Source organism: Caretta caretta, chromosome 1, assembly GCF_965140235.1.
Source record: "Caretta caretta isolate rCarCar2 chromosome 1, rCarCar1.hap1, whole genome shotgun sequence".
Classification (NCBI taxonomy): Eukaryota; Metazoa; Chordata; order Testudines; family Cheloniidae; genus Caretta; species Caretta caretta.
The window spans coordinates 231,793,835-231,809,801 of record NC_134206.1 but is presented as its reverse complement, the minus strand read 5'-3'; the positions used below and the strand labels follow the sequence as shown (position 1 = coordinate 231,809,801).

Sequence of the window (15,967 nt, the reverse complement as noted above, 5' to 3'; positions counted from 1 at the left end):
CATGCCCCAAGGACACCCCTTATTGTGGTAGGCTGTCCTAGCTAAGTAGGACTCCAGGGGGCTTGCAGCCCAAACCATTGATGCTTCTCCTGAGCCAGCCAGAGGATTCCTTACAGAGCAGCACAAGCAGTTCCTCTTCCCACATGGCAGAGTCCGTGCTGCTGCTTCAGCATGCTCATCCCTTGTCAGCCCAGGATCAAGGGATTTAGAGTGTCTCCAGCCCTGCAACCCTGTGAGGTTACACGTTGTTCCACCACAAACGAACAAAGCTGCGTCTCGGATTTGTTATTTAGCTTTGTAGCATTTGTAATTGACTTGTGTTTTTCTACCTTAAAACTTCCAAGTTCACGTTGTTTTGGAGCAGAATTGCTATTATCTTTTTACAGTGGTTGCCATTAAAAAGTAACCATTTATCAACCACTGCCTAGTATGCAGCGACTATTTCCTATTCTAAGTAATTTCAGTGAATTACTGAAATTCTAAGTAATGGGGAAGAATCCTAGTATCTCAAATACCACTTTTATAGTTGTGACTGTGTTTTTCAGCAAAAGGAGAATTGTTGTGTTTACCTTGCCAATCAGAGACCATGAGAGGTTAAAAATCATATGTTGAAAAACTCAGAATAAATAGAGATGTGCTTATTAATATTACAATTATCTGAGATTATCAAAACTGCCAGAATTTTACAAATCTAATTTATGTCTCCACCATTTATGCCATTTGCTTGTTGCTTTTGTTTCTTTGAATTGGACAATGGAAATAGGCTGCTAGTCCAGTGATTTTCATACTGTGCTCTGCAAACCGCTGATGATCCCTGGAGCCTTTTGGCAATCTGCAGAGAACTGGCCAGTCATGAGGTGCTTGTTCTTCCTCCATTTTTCCAGAAACTTCCAGTGGGAGATGAGGAGCTCAGGACTTCACAGGATCACACCCTATGTGAATGAGTGGTTAATTTATTATTTTAAAGTGCCACTTTTGCAAGATCTGAAACGTTTCGTACAGAAATGCTACTGTTAAACAAGTAGTAAATAGAATTGAGTCCCGAACACATTTTAACGGAAGATCTTGCTTATTTAACCTAGACTCAGTACATGCACACTATAATCTATTTTACAGTGCAAATGCTACCTTTTTTTGCAGATTACCTTTCAGAATTAACTGTGCACAATTAAAAGCTTTTTATGGTGCAGTAAGATTAAGTTCTGAAGTTCTGTTTTCCTGACTAATCAGACTAAAGCTTCCGTGGAAGGTAACAAGTGTGGAACCCTCCCTCCAAAATCCCCAAGCCATAGTGGTACCGGAGATGAGGACAGTTTTGGTACCCGGAAAGCCAGATCTTCATTTGGACGAGGCTTTTTCAAGATAAAAAATAACAAGAGGACAGCAAGTGCACCTAATTTGGGTAGGTACCACGCTCCTGAAAGCATCTCCAGTGTATTCTGAACAAGAGTCTTTTATAATGATGGGGGTTTCTTTTTATACATCTTGTAGCTATCATAAACGGGCAGGGCCAGCCACAGTATAACCCAAAGGCTGAACTGGAGTAACTGATGGCTGCGCAAGAAAAATGCTGTGCTATTGAATAGCAGGTCAATCCAACCCTTGCCTTGACCTCTCAGCTCAGCCCCTGCATAGCATACTGCACTTTTAAAGTAGCAAGTTCCTTACTGAAATCCAGCGGTCCATAAGTATTTTTCTCCTGCTCCAACCTCTGCTCAATACTGTGATCTTATCACAAGAGCCGTGTTGTTACCACAGTCCAATATTATACCTACAATAGCACCTCTACTACAGTTGTCTTCCATCTTTTTATTATAAGTGTCAGCAAAACGTGGGCATCTGACATGCATCCTCCCAGAATTTTAATTTTCCCCTGGGAGAGGAGCAGAGGAAAAACCTCCATCCTTCAGAAGTTTAAATGGGATTACTGCGTCCTTGGTCAGAAGAAAAGACTTCCACTCTTGCCTACTTAATGGTCACTCCGATCCTATGCCCAAGGGAGTTAATTTACCCACAGCCTTGTTCTATATGGCCCATTGTCTTCCTCTCCCATGTATAATATGAAAATTGATAGGCCTACATGGAACAGATTTCAATGATTAGACCCGTTGTCTCGTCCCACTAAGATGTTTTTGTGCCCATTTCTTCATACGACATCTGCAGCGTAACAAAAATAGCAATTTTTAAATAATCCTTATTAGCTGAAGGCAGTGGGGTATAGTGGTCACAGTAGAGGACTGGGAGATGGACCCTGGGTCCTGCTCCTAGCTCTGCTATGAATTTGCTCTGTAAATCTGAGAAAGTCACTTACATTGTCTGTGCTTCAGTGTATCCATCTGAGCAACCAGTCAATAATACTTGTCTCCCTCACAGGGGTATTGTGAGGTCCAGGCACAATGAATTGTTATGACACATGCAATCTTTTACTTTCTTGTGCTCAAATGCTGATTTGAAATCATCAGGATGTTGTTTTACCCTCATTAATATATAGCTTTGCTGTGTTACGTTTTGGTGAGGAAGGGATTAACAGTGTACTGGTAATCCTAATGTGTGTGTGAAGTCAGTGCTGTGTGTGGTGCGTGTGTTTGTTTTACTTTTCTCCCCTTGTCTTGTATTTTGCCAGTGTAAATTTTGATGTGTGTTTTACCTTGTCATTCTGCGTATTCTCTCCCATTGTGCTGCGTGTGGGTATATGCATTGTTTGGATATCTGAAGATCGCAGTCGAAGTGCAAGTGCACCTACCTTAGGTATAGTAGTCCTGCATGTCACCCTGTATCAGTGCTCTGCTGTGATTGCTGCTAACAGCTGGTTATGGCCATGAACTTTTAAAACTGAGCTAGAAACAAGATCTTTGTTGAAACACTAAAACGTACGTTCTGTTTAACACTGGCCCACTACTCAAAGTCTGCTGCATTGTTTCATGATAACCACTACTAATGAGTCACATTGCGGGTGGATTTACAAAGGTTAATGAACCTCCGAACACAAGGTTGCCCATCAAGGCAAAAAAGAAGGGAGGTAATTGTAGAAGTGTGTGTAAACTACAGAGGCCTGGCCACGCATTCCGCTCACTTTTATCATAATGACTTGGTGGTTATTCAGATCATCATCTCTTTCTGTTGTCATCCAACTCAGTGCTTCTGGAAGGTGCTGAGAGGTAATGCAACATGAGTTCTGGCAGTATTTGTAGGGCTTTAATTAAGGTAGCACTGAAGGGAGGGGTACACGATTCCTCTTTTCCAAATAACTAAGGAAGAAATTAATGTAATAAACGTAAGAGAGAGAAACCACACATAACAAATGCTAGTCTGGTAGTTCTGGCAGGTGCTCAGCTATGCTGGTGGATGAGGGCAGGATAGAACCGGAATGGAATGTGTTGCCTTTATGTACACCCATGTAACCCTAAATCAATGATGGTAATTGAAAGCGAATATGGTCCTAAGACACAACAGAAATAGAGGCAGTCTCCTTATTTCCCATTAGTGTTCCAAATTTCCAAACATCACTTTCATAAAACAGCTATCCTGAAGGATTATTTCAGTGATGAAGGAAATACAGTGAGCGGCTAGTGCCCACAAACCTCTGCTTCTGATTCATTCAACCTCGTCCTGATATTTCCCACCAAGAATGCTGCTGAAATGTGTTTTTTCCTAAGTTAGATTCCTTTCTAAAATACCATACCTGTACAGTAACACTATCCTCCAGCTCTGAACACCTCGTTCACCCATCAGTAGAGCGGAAGTGCTCCGAAAGCACATGTTAAAATATTTGACATAGCTGCCTCTGTTCATGTTTGGCCATTAGAGAAGATATTGCTAAAATGGGACCTACTGACTCCTTTTGCTAGGGCATCGAAACTTTGCCCAACTAAGGGGCACACTGGTGAGTTCCCAGGAGCCACAGGGCCACACCTAACTTGCATTAATTGGAGCAAATTGCAGCCACTTTGATCATTAACTTTGAGGTATTAAACTATAGGTCCCAGCATATCATGTTCCATCTTGATCCAAATGACTGGCAGTTGCTTCGTGAACGTTGTTTTCTCTTGAAAGGCAATACAGAATTTTGTATTTTTTAAAACAAATGATGGTGCCTGTAGCTGTCCATCCGTATTAAAGATGATGAAGGTGGCCACAAACTGCTCTGTGGACTCCAAGGGCTACATTTTGGCTATGGCTGTTTCACTTTAACAGACTCCAGGCAGCAGATTTATATTCACTCTTCAATTTTGTTTTAAGCTTCCATTAGCGAATAACTGATGTAAACAAACTCCTCATCATTTGTTTGCCCACAGCTGTATGGCACTTGCTGGCACATCTCTGCTTAAGTAGAATATTAGATTCTGCAATTTGTTTAATCATCTATTTAGCACCTTTTCTGTTTATTTGTTTTTCATTTTATAATTTTGGTTGGCAAGAACATTCTTGAGCAGTCCCTAGGTTCACCTGAACTGGATATGAAGTCTCTGTAGATAAATACAGGATAAAGATGTAAGATTTGCAGCATGGATGGTAACATGTTGTTTCCCTGTGCAGTGGTGGGTATTAGATACATCCATCCTTTGACTCTTAAAGAAGAAGCAATGGCTTTTTAGTCAGGACACCACCCAAAGTTCATGGTACTCCTCTGTGAAGGAGCAAAATAGTCCACTATGTGCAGAAGCGTATGGCCCTCTTTTCCCAATTGCATTTTTGAGTCAGAAGGAGATGGCTTTTGGTAGATCTTGCTAGATGGGGATCTAATCAGAAATTGCATTTTATTATCAGGAACGCTGGTGTGAAAATGCTTTATAGTGCTTAAGGCATCCTTCGGTACTACTTCCTGCTGTGCCACTGGATTCCTATGGGGCTTCCTTGTGCCTCGGTTTATCTGTCTGTAAAATGGGAGAAATAACATTTCCCTGACAGTTATCTATGGTCTTAATTTATTAGTAATTGATAAAGCGTCTTGCAGTCTTTTGATGCAAGGTACTTAATGAATGCAACATATTCATTGTTATTGGGTGCCACCAGTTTTCAAACACTAGACCGCTGAAAGGAACACATTTGATCTCCTTGGATCCCCCTGTTTTCTTAAAATCGATGGTTCACAGTAATTCCAGCATGAGTGGTTACAGACTTCAGTAATGTGCTCATAATGTGAAACGCAGATGAAGTATTGCCAGGTGAAGTTCTACTGGGGTTTGTTTTGTAATAGCTGAAACAGAAAAGGGATCTGCAGATCACTTGGACCTAGCTGGTTTGCCCCCTCGACCGAAAGAAACCGATAGTGGGCAGATGTCTCCCTCTTCTCCAGACTCCAAGAAGAAAGCCAGAGGAATCAAGAAACTATTTGGAAGGTAAGTTTTAAATTAAATAATAATAATAAAAAGTGAACATCAGGTAGGGCTGGATCGTTAGAGGGATTGCTAATGTGATACGTAACCTTTCATCTCTAGGTCACCAGAAGTGCAGCTTAGGCTGGAAATGACATAAAGTCATTTACCATTTGCAGTCTGTTTGGTGGCCTAGGTGAAATGACTTGGTAGTCTCAATACAGTTCCTAGTAAATAGTTATTCTTATTGCAGAGTCACTGCCATGCCTGGCATGTTTTTATTGTTTTTTTGTTCTCTCTTAGTTCTTTGTCCTCAGCTTCTCATCCTTCTTCTCTCCCGTCCCCCCAACCTGGACTCTGCCAGTTTTTAAAATAGCCCGAATGGAGTTTAGTGCAGATGAAATAATTATTGCAACTTATTTCAAGACTCCATAGTGTATTCCATGGTTTCGACAATAAAGGGATTTATTCCTGGTTATCATATGTTAAGGATATTAAATGTGCTTCTTCTCTTTTTTACTTAGGCTTAAAAGGAGCCAGTCTACCACATTTAACCCAGATGATATGTCTGAGGCAGAATTCAAAAGAGGAGGGACAAGAGCGACTGCAGGACCAAGACTGGGCTGGTCTCGAGATCTTGGACAGTCTAACAGGTAAGAGGAGCTGCACTGAACCAGAACATGCAGTGGTTTTCCACTTCTATTTGCCCTTGTAGAAGGCTGTCATTTTACTACTGTATTAAGAGGAATTGTGCTTTGCAAAAGTTAAGTTAGAGTAACGTTAGCATTGCTAGCAAAAGGAAACGGACAAGCCCCGGCTCTTTGGGACGTTGTCCTCCTTAAGAGGATGTTGGGGAAATTAATGTACTAAGTTTGGCCCCCATACTGCAGTAATTCACATGGGTGGAATCCTGCACCTGAGTGCAGTCCCATTGACTGCAGTGGGGCTCTCAGGCGTATGGGCTCAGGATCTGCCTCTATGGAGATACACTGAAGTGAATGGGGCTGTACATGGGTGCAGGTGTCAGTCCCCCATGTGGATTTCAGTCAGGATCAAGGCCTTGGTCATCGCATAAGCTGATAAATTTCCCTTCATTATAATGTAAGTCACTGGAGTATCTTTAGTTATCTTAAGTAAATAACATATTTCAGTCGCATTTTAAAGTTTTAAAGCCATCCTGGAACACACAGATTATGACGACGATGACTAATAACTGCCATTGTCCTGTTTATTATGGTAGTGCTTCAGACTCAACAACTGAGATCAGGGTCCCATTTCGCTAGGTACACACACAGAGCAATAGGCATACCTTTTCCCAAGTAGCTTACAGCCTAAATAATATAGGCACACATCTCTTCCTGTCCATTGTCTCACCTCTGAAAATCACCTATGAATTTGTAATTTAAAAAAAAAAATTTCTTCTGCTTTAGTGACCTGGATATGCCATTTGCTAAATGGACAAAGGAGCAAGTTTGCAACTGGCTCCAGGGCCAGGGTTTAGGTTCATACATGAATCATGGCAAACACTGGATACTGTCTGGGCAGACTCTCTTGCAAGCTTCTCAGCAGGATCTGGAAAAGGTAAGAAATGTTAGGAAAATATTTATAGTTGGATAATTGTTAAGCATTGGTGTACATTTTGCACATGTGTAAGTCAGGGCTATGAGATGCAGCAACTACAATCGAAAAGCCCAGCAAGTGAATCTTTAAAATACATTTGTCTTTAGTAATGCAAAAAAAAAAAAATTGTTTTGTCTAACTTCAATATGAATTTTAATGTTCTATAATGAAAGAGGTAATTAAATGTATGATTTAACTGCAGTAAATGTTGGCACATCAACTAACTCTTCCAGTCATTACATTTAAAAAATATATTCAAATAAGGGAATCCCTTGTTACAATACCACTGTCTTATGGTCCTGATTTTCCACTTCTTTGCACCTTATGCCTTTATTTACACCTCTGCAAGGTGAGTGTAAAAGGCTACTATTCTGATTTGGTTTTATGCCCCATCTACCTTGTATGGTTATGAATGACAGCACATGATGCAAAGCACTGGAGAATCAGGCCCTCAATTCATGTAACTTTCTGATTAAATTGTCCATGCCACAGTTTTTCAATTACATTCAGTTTGGGAAAGTTAATTCTTTTCCTGCTTTGGGTCCGCAGCATTCATCATCGTTTACTTCAGTCGCAAGTCTGGATGTACTGAATGTGTAGCTTCTTTTAGTGTTGTAAACAAATAAGGCAGCCACTTTCTTAAGTAGTCCCTGGTTAGTTCAAAGCTGCTGTTCAGAGTTGCTGTTGTACGATATAATGCAAAATCAGAAAACATTTTTTAAATTAAAAATAGGTGTGGCCATAATGGCTATTTCGCCTACCGATGCTCCAGTGTTTGCATTTGATATCAGGTATTAGTTAAAAAAACAGAAAACTCTCTTTGAATAGTTCCTGTGACAGCTGCACTTGTAACAGTATTGGGGAGGAATATCCTATCAGGCCATTTATTCCTTAACATTTATATAGCACTTCATATTTTCAAAGTGCTTTATAGCTAATAACTAACTAAATCTTGCAACCTTACCTGCCGCACTCTGAGGTAGGTAGATAAACATATTATCCCTTAAAATATTATGCTGACTACCATCACAGTTTAGTGCGCAGGCTGTTTTTGCTCCACATAAGAATACTGGGATTAACAATCACCAAAGGGATGAGGCGCCTAAATGCAGTAGGTATGTAAATAAGTGGCCTCATTTGCAGAAGTGCTGTGCAGTTGCAGTCCCATTGACGTCTTAGGATGTGGGTGCTCAACAAATATCAAGCTGTGCTCAGGTAGGTGCTTCACTATGAATGTAGGTATCTACATTTAGGCACCTGACCAGATCTGACCTCTGATACATGTGCACAATACTTCTTAATTTCAACAGCAATTGCTGCGTGTGTCCAAGGGCAAAATTTGGCCTGTCGTATTGCAGGTTGTGTGTTAGTTTGTGGGTTTCGATACTGTGTAAATCACATGTAATCCATATGCTGCTGAGCTAGAAATTAAGTGCTTTGGTTTCTGTGTCTTCACAGGAACTTGGAATAAAGCATCCACTGCATCGGAAGAAACTTCAGCTTGCTCTTCAGGCACTGGGGTCAGAAGAAGAAAACAATCATGGAAAACTGGATTACAACTGGGTTACCAGTAAGATTTGTTGTACTTTAAAATAATAGCATCTGTGCATTCTAAAAGTGTCTACAGTGCACGCTACTGGAAGCAGCGTGTAGGGGGTGTGTAGCTGCACACAGCAGTGAACATCAGGCTGCATCCACACTGCACTTTGTAGGTAAACATAGCAGTATAAGGCTCTGTCAGGGGGGAGGCAGCTGGGAGCTGCTGGAGCCTTCCCCTGCTGCCAGAATCTTTCACTGTGGTGAAGAAAGGCTCGGTCCGCTCCCTGTGGTGGGGAGAGGCTCCAGTAGTGGGCAGCTGCCAGAGCCTCTCTGCACTGCCAGAGTCTTTATCTGCTGCAGGAGCCTTTCCGTGAGGTGGGGAAAGACTCTGGCAGTGGGACACTTCACCAATAACAGTAGCAGTATAAACAGGGGAGGCACTGCTTGGGCATGCGGAGAGCCGCATAGGGTACATACCCTCAGTGTTCTGATGTCTTTGCTCACCTAAGCATTGTCTCACTGTCCACACGGCTATTCATACCCATGCTAGGGGGACCTGCTGCATATGTACTCTACATGCCGCTGTAACGGGTGTGAAGTATAGGCGTACCCTAAGATAGGGGCAGGGGTTAAGGATCCTGGATAATTCAAGTTTCCATGAATAGCTGAGAATAATGATAACATGGAGAGTGCTGACTAGACACATAACTCTCCTTAGGCTAAAGGTGTTTTGAGTTAGTAATATGTGTTTTTCTTAGGGTGGTTGGATGATATTGGACTTCCACAGTATAAGACTCAATTTGATGAAGGAAGGGTGGATGGTCGAATGCTCCATTACATGAGTGTTGTAAGTAAATGGCAGTTTATTTTCTGGCATATTTTGTGTTATTGGTTTTGGTAGCTTTTGTTAGGGTTTTTTTTAATGCAGAGTGACATGATTCTAGGTGGTAAATTGGAGCCTCACTAATCTAAAGAAACTTGCTTTTCCTGCTATATATCATGGTGATTCCAGAAATATTACCAAATTAAACTTTATTTTACCATGTACTCAGAAAATGGAAATCAGTCGACTTTTTCCTTATTATTTATCGCTTTTGTAGTAACTACATAGAGAGTAAAATTCACCCATGGGAAGATCAGCAGAATGCCTATGCATGACTTAGGCCAAATTCTGAGAGCTTAAGATGGGACTTAAATGGTGATACGTCTAGAGTGAATAGATCTATTATACGGAAGATAACTATAGTTCACATAAATTAACAGCCTTAGAAGATTAACCTCATTTGCTTTTATAAAAAGAGAATGGAAAATCTATCTATAGATCTTAATAAAATAGTTCAACAGAAAAGCAGCTTCTTTTGTCTTGTGGGACTTTCTGCAGGTAATTTTAAAATTGTTGAATTTTCCAAAAACCTTTTCTGCAAATTTGCTGACTGATAGCAGAGTAGTGTTTTACCAGAGGTCAGCATGTCAGAAATTTCCCACCATTTGAAATGAGTTTTAAAATAAAATATTTATACAATAATATACTGTAATTGTCTGTGTGTCTCCTCCCACAAAGTTGTGTGCCACTAACCTGTAAAGGAATGTCGGACATTGTCAAGTGTATTCAGTGGTATGCCATCATCTAGTAGCCACACCCTTCAGAGGATATAAATCCCAATAATACTACCTATGTGACTGTTTCACAGGTTATCGCTAATATGGAACATTTTAAGGTCCAAATTTCAAAGATAGTATTGTAAAGTATACTTGCGAAATATACCCACATATCTCCATTGTGCCTGAACATTTGAGAATTATATGTATAAATGCATATGTGAAAATGAGGTAACCCTATGCCTATTTAATTTGCACACAAAATTGCATGATTTTCAAATGCAAGTGCAGTACTTGTAGACACAATTGGTGTGTGTAAATTTTATAGTCATAACATCCATCTACCAACTGAAAATTGGGCCTTTGTTCAAGTTCATATTAACTAATTCAAGTAGATGGACTTAATTCTTCTCTCTAAGAAGGTTAACATTAAATGTTCAATATATTGTTACTGTTCATTGGGGTGACTAGGGTAGGAAATCAGAGCAAGTTCCTTTAACCTTTAAATCAGGATTTTTCTTTAAAGTTTATTCTAAATAATTAAGACTAAGTTTAATATCATTAGGTGGTATTTTTTAAATATGTAAGACCAACTTCTGACCTAGTTCCACCACCTTAAAATACCACGGGTGAAATAAGCCCAGAGCATTTTGTTTGAAGGCAGGTAAGACATAATGCAACTGAGAGGCAAGGTTCTGTTCTTTCCTCCAGATTTGAATGGAAACAGGATCATATACAATATGACCTTTAAAAAAAAAAAAAAGTCATGAAAGTGTTTTCTAATATCATGTGCCATGAACATGGTAAATGTTACCATCTCATGCCAAGATACTGTTTGTATGTACTTTGTGCATTCTATACACTAGCACAGGGGAGAAGGCTAAGATCTTCCCATATTAACTTACTTACAGTGCAGCCACTGAGCTACTAAAGAATTCAACATATTCTGTTTTGGACGTTGATAAATAATGGTGATTGTACATACTGCTGGGTTTGCTTTTTCAAATTCATATGTACCACTGCAGAGGAAAAAGACGTGCATGCAATGAAATTCACTCCTGTGCAGAGGTTCAGCACAATGTCTATGCCCCACATAAGCCCTTAAGTGCACTTAAGTCAAGTGGAAGTGAGCTACGGCTAGATTTACGGAGGTATTGAGGCACCTAAAGATGCAGAGAGATATCTAGTGGGATTTTCAAAAGCAGTGAAGCAGGTTAGGCGCCTAATTCCCCATTGAAATCAATAAATGCTTTGCACCCTTACTCATATATGTGCTTTTGTCAATCCCACTAGGCACCTATCTGCATCTTTAGGTGCCTAAATACCTTTAGAATTCTGGGCCAAAGTGAATTTGGGGGGAATTTTACACAGTGTGAGTTAGCTGACTAAAGCCTTGTGACAAATTTTGAAAAAATATGCCAAGTACTCTGTTGCTTACATAGCATGTTTTTCTGAATTTGCTTCCCATTTTTGTGTGTGTTTGGGACATTAATTTAAAAATAGGGTACATGCTTTTAAGACCTGATTTGCTCCTGCTATTTAAGCCTCTGTTGAAAGCATAGGGCCAGCAGGCCCATGGAAGGCTGTGGTCAATTCAGTGGTGACGTAAACAGTGATATAAATTACTTAGGGGCTGAAAGCTGATTGTAAAGAATCTGCACCATTTGGCATTTAAAACCAGTGTAATTTACGTGTAAAGAGAAAGGAGAGGTGTGTAGCAGAAATTAGACCTTCCTAACAGTTGCTTTTTCTGTGGCACTTCCCCCTTTAATTTTAGATCCATTACTATGTTTTTAGGCAAAATCCTAACCATGCTCAGGGACCTAATGGATTGTAATAACTGAGTTTACCCTAAATCATTAACTGGAAACAGAGATGTCTGCAAAGTCAAAATGAAACCATATGAAACTCACCTGGTTCAAACACAAACAAATAATTCAAACTCAAAATTCAGATGACATACACGATAAAATTCACTAAAGCTGGTAAAACACACGAGTGAACCTGAATTAACCTGACCAGATTTGGGGGTTTTATATTTTAAACCATGTAAATATCTTGGTTTTGTATGACTTTGACATGAAACCAAGTGAAGCTAAGCAATTTTAATTAAGTTTCATGTTGCTTTTTGGACTAGTTTGAACCTGAAAATCAAAGCAACATTTTTTTCAGGGTCTGAGTAGGTTTTGTAGAAAACCCTACAGAGTGAAACTAAAGAAAATAAATGCATAAACCTCTGAAGTGAACTACTGGATTTTCCGTGGAATTTTCTTCATATAGTTCCCTGAACATAAAGGTAGTTAGAATGGAAGTTAGAGCACAAGCTGAATTGTAGTATTAGTTTGATTATAAATAGCACTAAAAGATGGGAATCCAGATTCCCTCTCACATAAGTGTGTCTAAATCCATTGAAGGCAGTAGAGTTGCATTTACTTACACCACCATTGAATCAAACTTTGTGATTGACTTTGAGACTTAAACTAAATAAGCATTGCTTCATGGCACAATTCTGGCTGAACGTGCAGTTTTAGCGTAGACATCTCCTGATTTTGAGTTCTTAAGTGTGCAATAATGCAACAATATTGCAATAATGTAGCTTTTGTATTTAATATTTCATAATATTTATATTTATTAATATTAATATTTATAATATAACCCGTCAGGTTGAAATGTGGCATGCGAATGTAAAGGTATCTTTTCCTGATGTGTGAAACTTCTGAGGTTAGATGCTGAAGTGAAACCCGTTGTAGAAAAGCCAAGTGTAATCTTTCACACTGAATAGATTGCAAATGTATAGGTAAATCTGGGTCTGCAAATGAATAATAGCCACAAACATCTCTACACCTGAAAAATAAACCAGATTTAAAATTCTGGTTGTATCCCTATGCACCAAGTGATCCAGAAGGTGGATGTGTTCAATGTGTACTTGGGCAAATGAAAATGTATCATTTCTTTGCTCTGGAAGTAGTAATAAAAAGTTTTATCTGTTCCCTCATTAGCTGTAGTTAGGTTTGAAAAAATACTGAATTTGAGATGATGTGAGGGGAATCTGCATAGAGTCAAAGCAACGTCAGTGCATGTAGTCTGCTATTGTAGTTGCAGAGTGACATTAAGCCTTTAGTTTTTGTCATTGCGATTAAAGTGTATATCAAAACCATAATGAAGAGCCAGCACAATCTCCTTCCAACTGTGTCACTGATCACGTGCAGGAAGGACTGTGTTATATTTGAAAGGATATGAGCTGCTGTCATTTTTTCCTTCACCTTTCTGATGAGATGCCCCCACAAAGGCATTTTACAAAGTGTGAATTCAGCGCTCATGTGAGAGCTGCCTAACTGATAGTCCTGAAGAATGAACTCTTCCGTTTCCTCACCAAATAGCGAGCATGTGCCTCAGTCCTGACCTGGAGGTGAGATGGTCCCTCAGCCTCATCCCAGTTAGTCCTTTGTGTCTCTGTGAGACTGATAATAGGACGTCGCTTTTGATGGTAGGGTAAAAAGTCTCTCTGGGGCACTTCCCTGGTGGGGTTGGGCCCCTCACTATGCCCAATTTCCACCAAAGGGTTGGCCTAGTATAGGCCCCAGTCTCTTAGGGTACATCTACATGGCATAAAAATCCCACAGCACATCTGCAGCTGGCCTAGGTCAGCTGACTTGGGCTGTGGGCTAAAAACTGCTGCATAGACATTCGGGCTTGGGCTGGAGCTTGAGTTTTGGGACCCTCCACCCTTGCAGGGTCTCCTGAGCCTGAACGTCTACGCAGCCGTTTCTCAGCCCCGCAAGTCCAAGTCAGCAGCTGACCCGGGCCAGCCACGGGTTGTTTATCCCCGAGTAGACATACCCATAGCCCTGCCCTTGTGGGTCTGTTTACTTTACTTCTAGCTGGGGGAAGGCAAAAGTTCCGGTCAGCACAAACCAAGCCCCTCTTGGGGTCAATAACACGGTAGAAAAGCAGGTGTGCCTGGGTAGCAGCTTTACTGGAGTCCTTGTGGCTGGGTAAATGAGTCAGCCCCTCCTTGTCCGGTTTGCCCCTGGGGTTTGCTGGACTCCTCACACAGCTGGAAGGCTTCTGGTGTGAGGGATGCAGGAGCTCTCTAGTTGCTCCCTTCTCAGGGCTTCCCCCTTTGAAAGCCCTCCTCCCTACCATACATAATGGACAGGGGCAGGGCTACTTTAGTCAGTGTGGGGTTTATGCACCTGTCACAGGTGGTTTTCATTATTTAGTTTACCTCACTTTATAGGTGCCTACAACCACCAAACCATTTCATGTAGACACCTAAACAGCCTGTACGTAGTAGCACTTTTCCACTCTAGTGAGCTAATGGTCAGCTCCTGTTGTCAGTCACCTGACCATCCACTTCCTTTTCAGAAGCCCCTGAAAAACATTTATCAGCTACATGAAAAACATTTATCAGCTTGAGGCCAGCATGACTATTTCTTTGTTTTTCTATAGGAGCTACCTCTCTTTTCATGGGGATGCTCGCTTTTTCGTATAAGCACTGTGGCTGGAATTTTTTTTAATGTTTTCCATGTGAAAATTTGTGTCTGGGTTGGATTAAAATTTTAAAACGAACTTGATATTCTGTGTTCAGAAAGTTGTGTTGTTGCTGGTTGCATTGGTGATGACAGGTTATGGCACTCTCTCTCTCCTAATCATTCCGCAGAATCCTTTCCACGAACGACTGTGCACGAAGGAAGTTACACAACAGCTGGTAGAAAGAATTCTGGGAAATGTAGGGGGCGGCAAGGCAAAATTTTTTTTTTTAAATCCGTAAAAATTACCGTGAGGAGGAGCTATCCCAGTATTTCTTATTTCTTTAGTGTGGCACTGTAGGCAGACACTAAATCTATCTTTTTCAGGGTATATGTTCTTATAGATTCCAAAAATAAATGGGTGTGTTTGTTTCTGTGTGGGTGTGTTTTCACACCTTTTTAATTTTTCACAGGATGACTTGCTGTCCTTGAAAGTTGTTAGTGTCCTTCACCATCTTAGCATTAAAAGAGCCATTCAGGTCCTGAGAATAAATAACTTTGAACCCAACTGTCTGCGCAGGAGGCCATCTGATGAGGTAACAAGTTTTAAGTGAAGGCTAAATCATGTAGAGTATAATCCACTGGTTTTCCTTACAAGTGATTCTTGCTCTGCTCACCCCCAGCCTTGACTGCTACCTGTCTCCAACTCTTCCCTGTCCCTTACTTTTTCCCTTCCTTCAACTTTCAAGTTGGGCCTTACCTATCTGGGACTATGGCCCCTTTTGTTCCCCTTACCCCAGCCCGTTGAGTCAGTTCCTCTTGTCAAATCTCCCCTTTAATGACTGACTGTTTCTGGAATATATTCTATGTTGTGCTATTTTAAGGGTAGAAGTGGAATCTATTGATTGTCTTGAATTAGGTGCACAGTTCCTGGTAAAGCTTTTTGTTGAGTCTTTATGAAATCTGTAGTTTTCTTAATATTTACCTTCTAAAATGGGTTGACCCTTGTAATCAAATATTATCTTGGGCTACCACTGTAGCTGTGTTTGTCTTACAGGCAGCTTGCTCTTGAGAGGGAATTATGATACTAAGATAAGGCCACCAGAACTGTGGTTCAAGATGCATCACATCTTTCTCTAAGGGATGCCCAGTATAGCGGTTCTTTGGGGATAACTGATTCTTACATATACTGGTGTAAATTGAAGTCACTCCACTGAAGTTAACAATGGTGTAAAAACTGGTGTGAGCGACAGCAGAATCAGGCTTTTTGCGTTCATGGACACAGCTCACATAATTTTACCATACTTGCTGCATGAGAGATTGGGGTGGGGGAGTTAAAACGTTGACCTCCATCTGAGATAACCAATCAGCTGCAAAGGCATGGATCAGATCAATATGTCTTCAGAAATCTTGCAGCTATAT

General features: G+C 40.6%; 1 protein-coding gene across 7 annotated transcripts in view; it reads left to right on the top strand.

The window, feature by feature from the left end:
* PPFIBP1 (PPFIB scaffold protein 1) overlaps positions 1-15,967 on the top strand; it is a 178,871-nt gene that overhangs the window by 155,089 nt on the left and 7,815 nt on the right. For 4 of the 7 annotated variants that reach the window (XM_048825751.2, XM_048825732.2, XM_048825784.2 and 1 more), the window contains 8 exons: positions 1,231-1,402; positions 2,716-2,748; positions 5,198-5,339; positions 5,840-5,968; positions 6,746-6,896; positions 8,394-8,505; positions 9,233-9,321; positions 15,019-15,141. In XM_048825751.2, coding sequence (XP_048681708.1) covers positions 1,231-1,402; positions 2,716-2,748; positions 5,198-5,339; positions 5,840-5,968; positions 6,746-6,896; positions 8,394-8,505; positions 9,233-9,321; positions 15,019-15,141 — 951 coding nt within the window. The remainder of the gene's footprint in view (positions 1-1,230; positions 1,403-2,715; positions 2,749-5,197; positions 5,340-5,839; positions 5,969-6,745; positions 6,897-8,393; positions 8,506-9,232; positions 9,322-15,018; positions 15,142-15,967) is intronic. The other 3 variants (XM_048825799.2, XM_048825741.2, XM_048825792.2) reach the window with 1 other exon arrangement.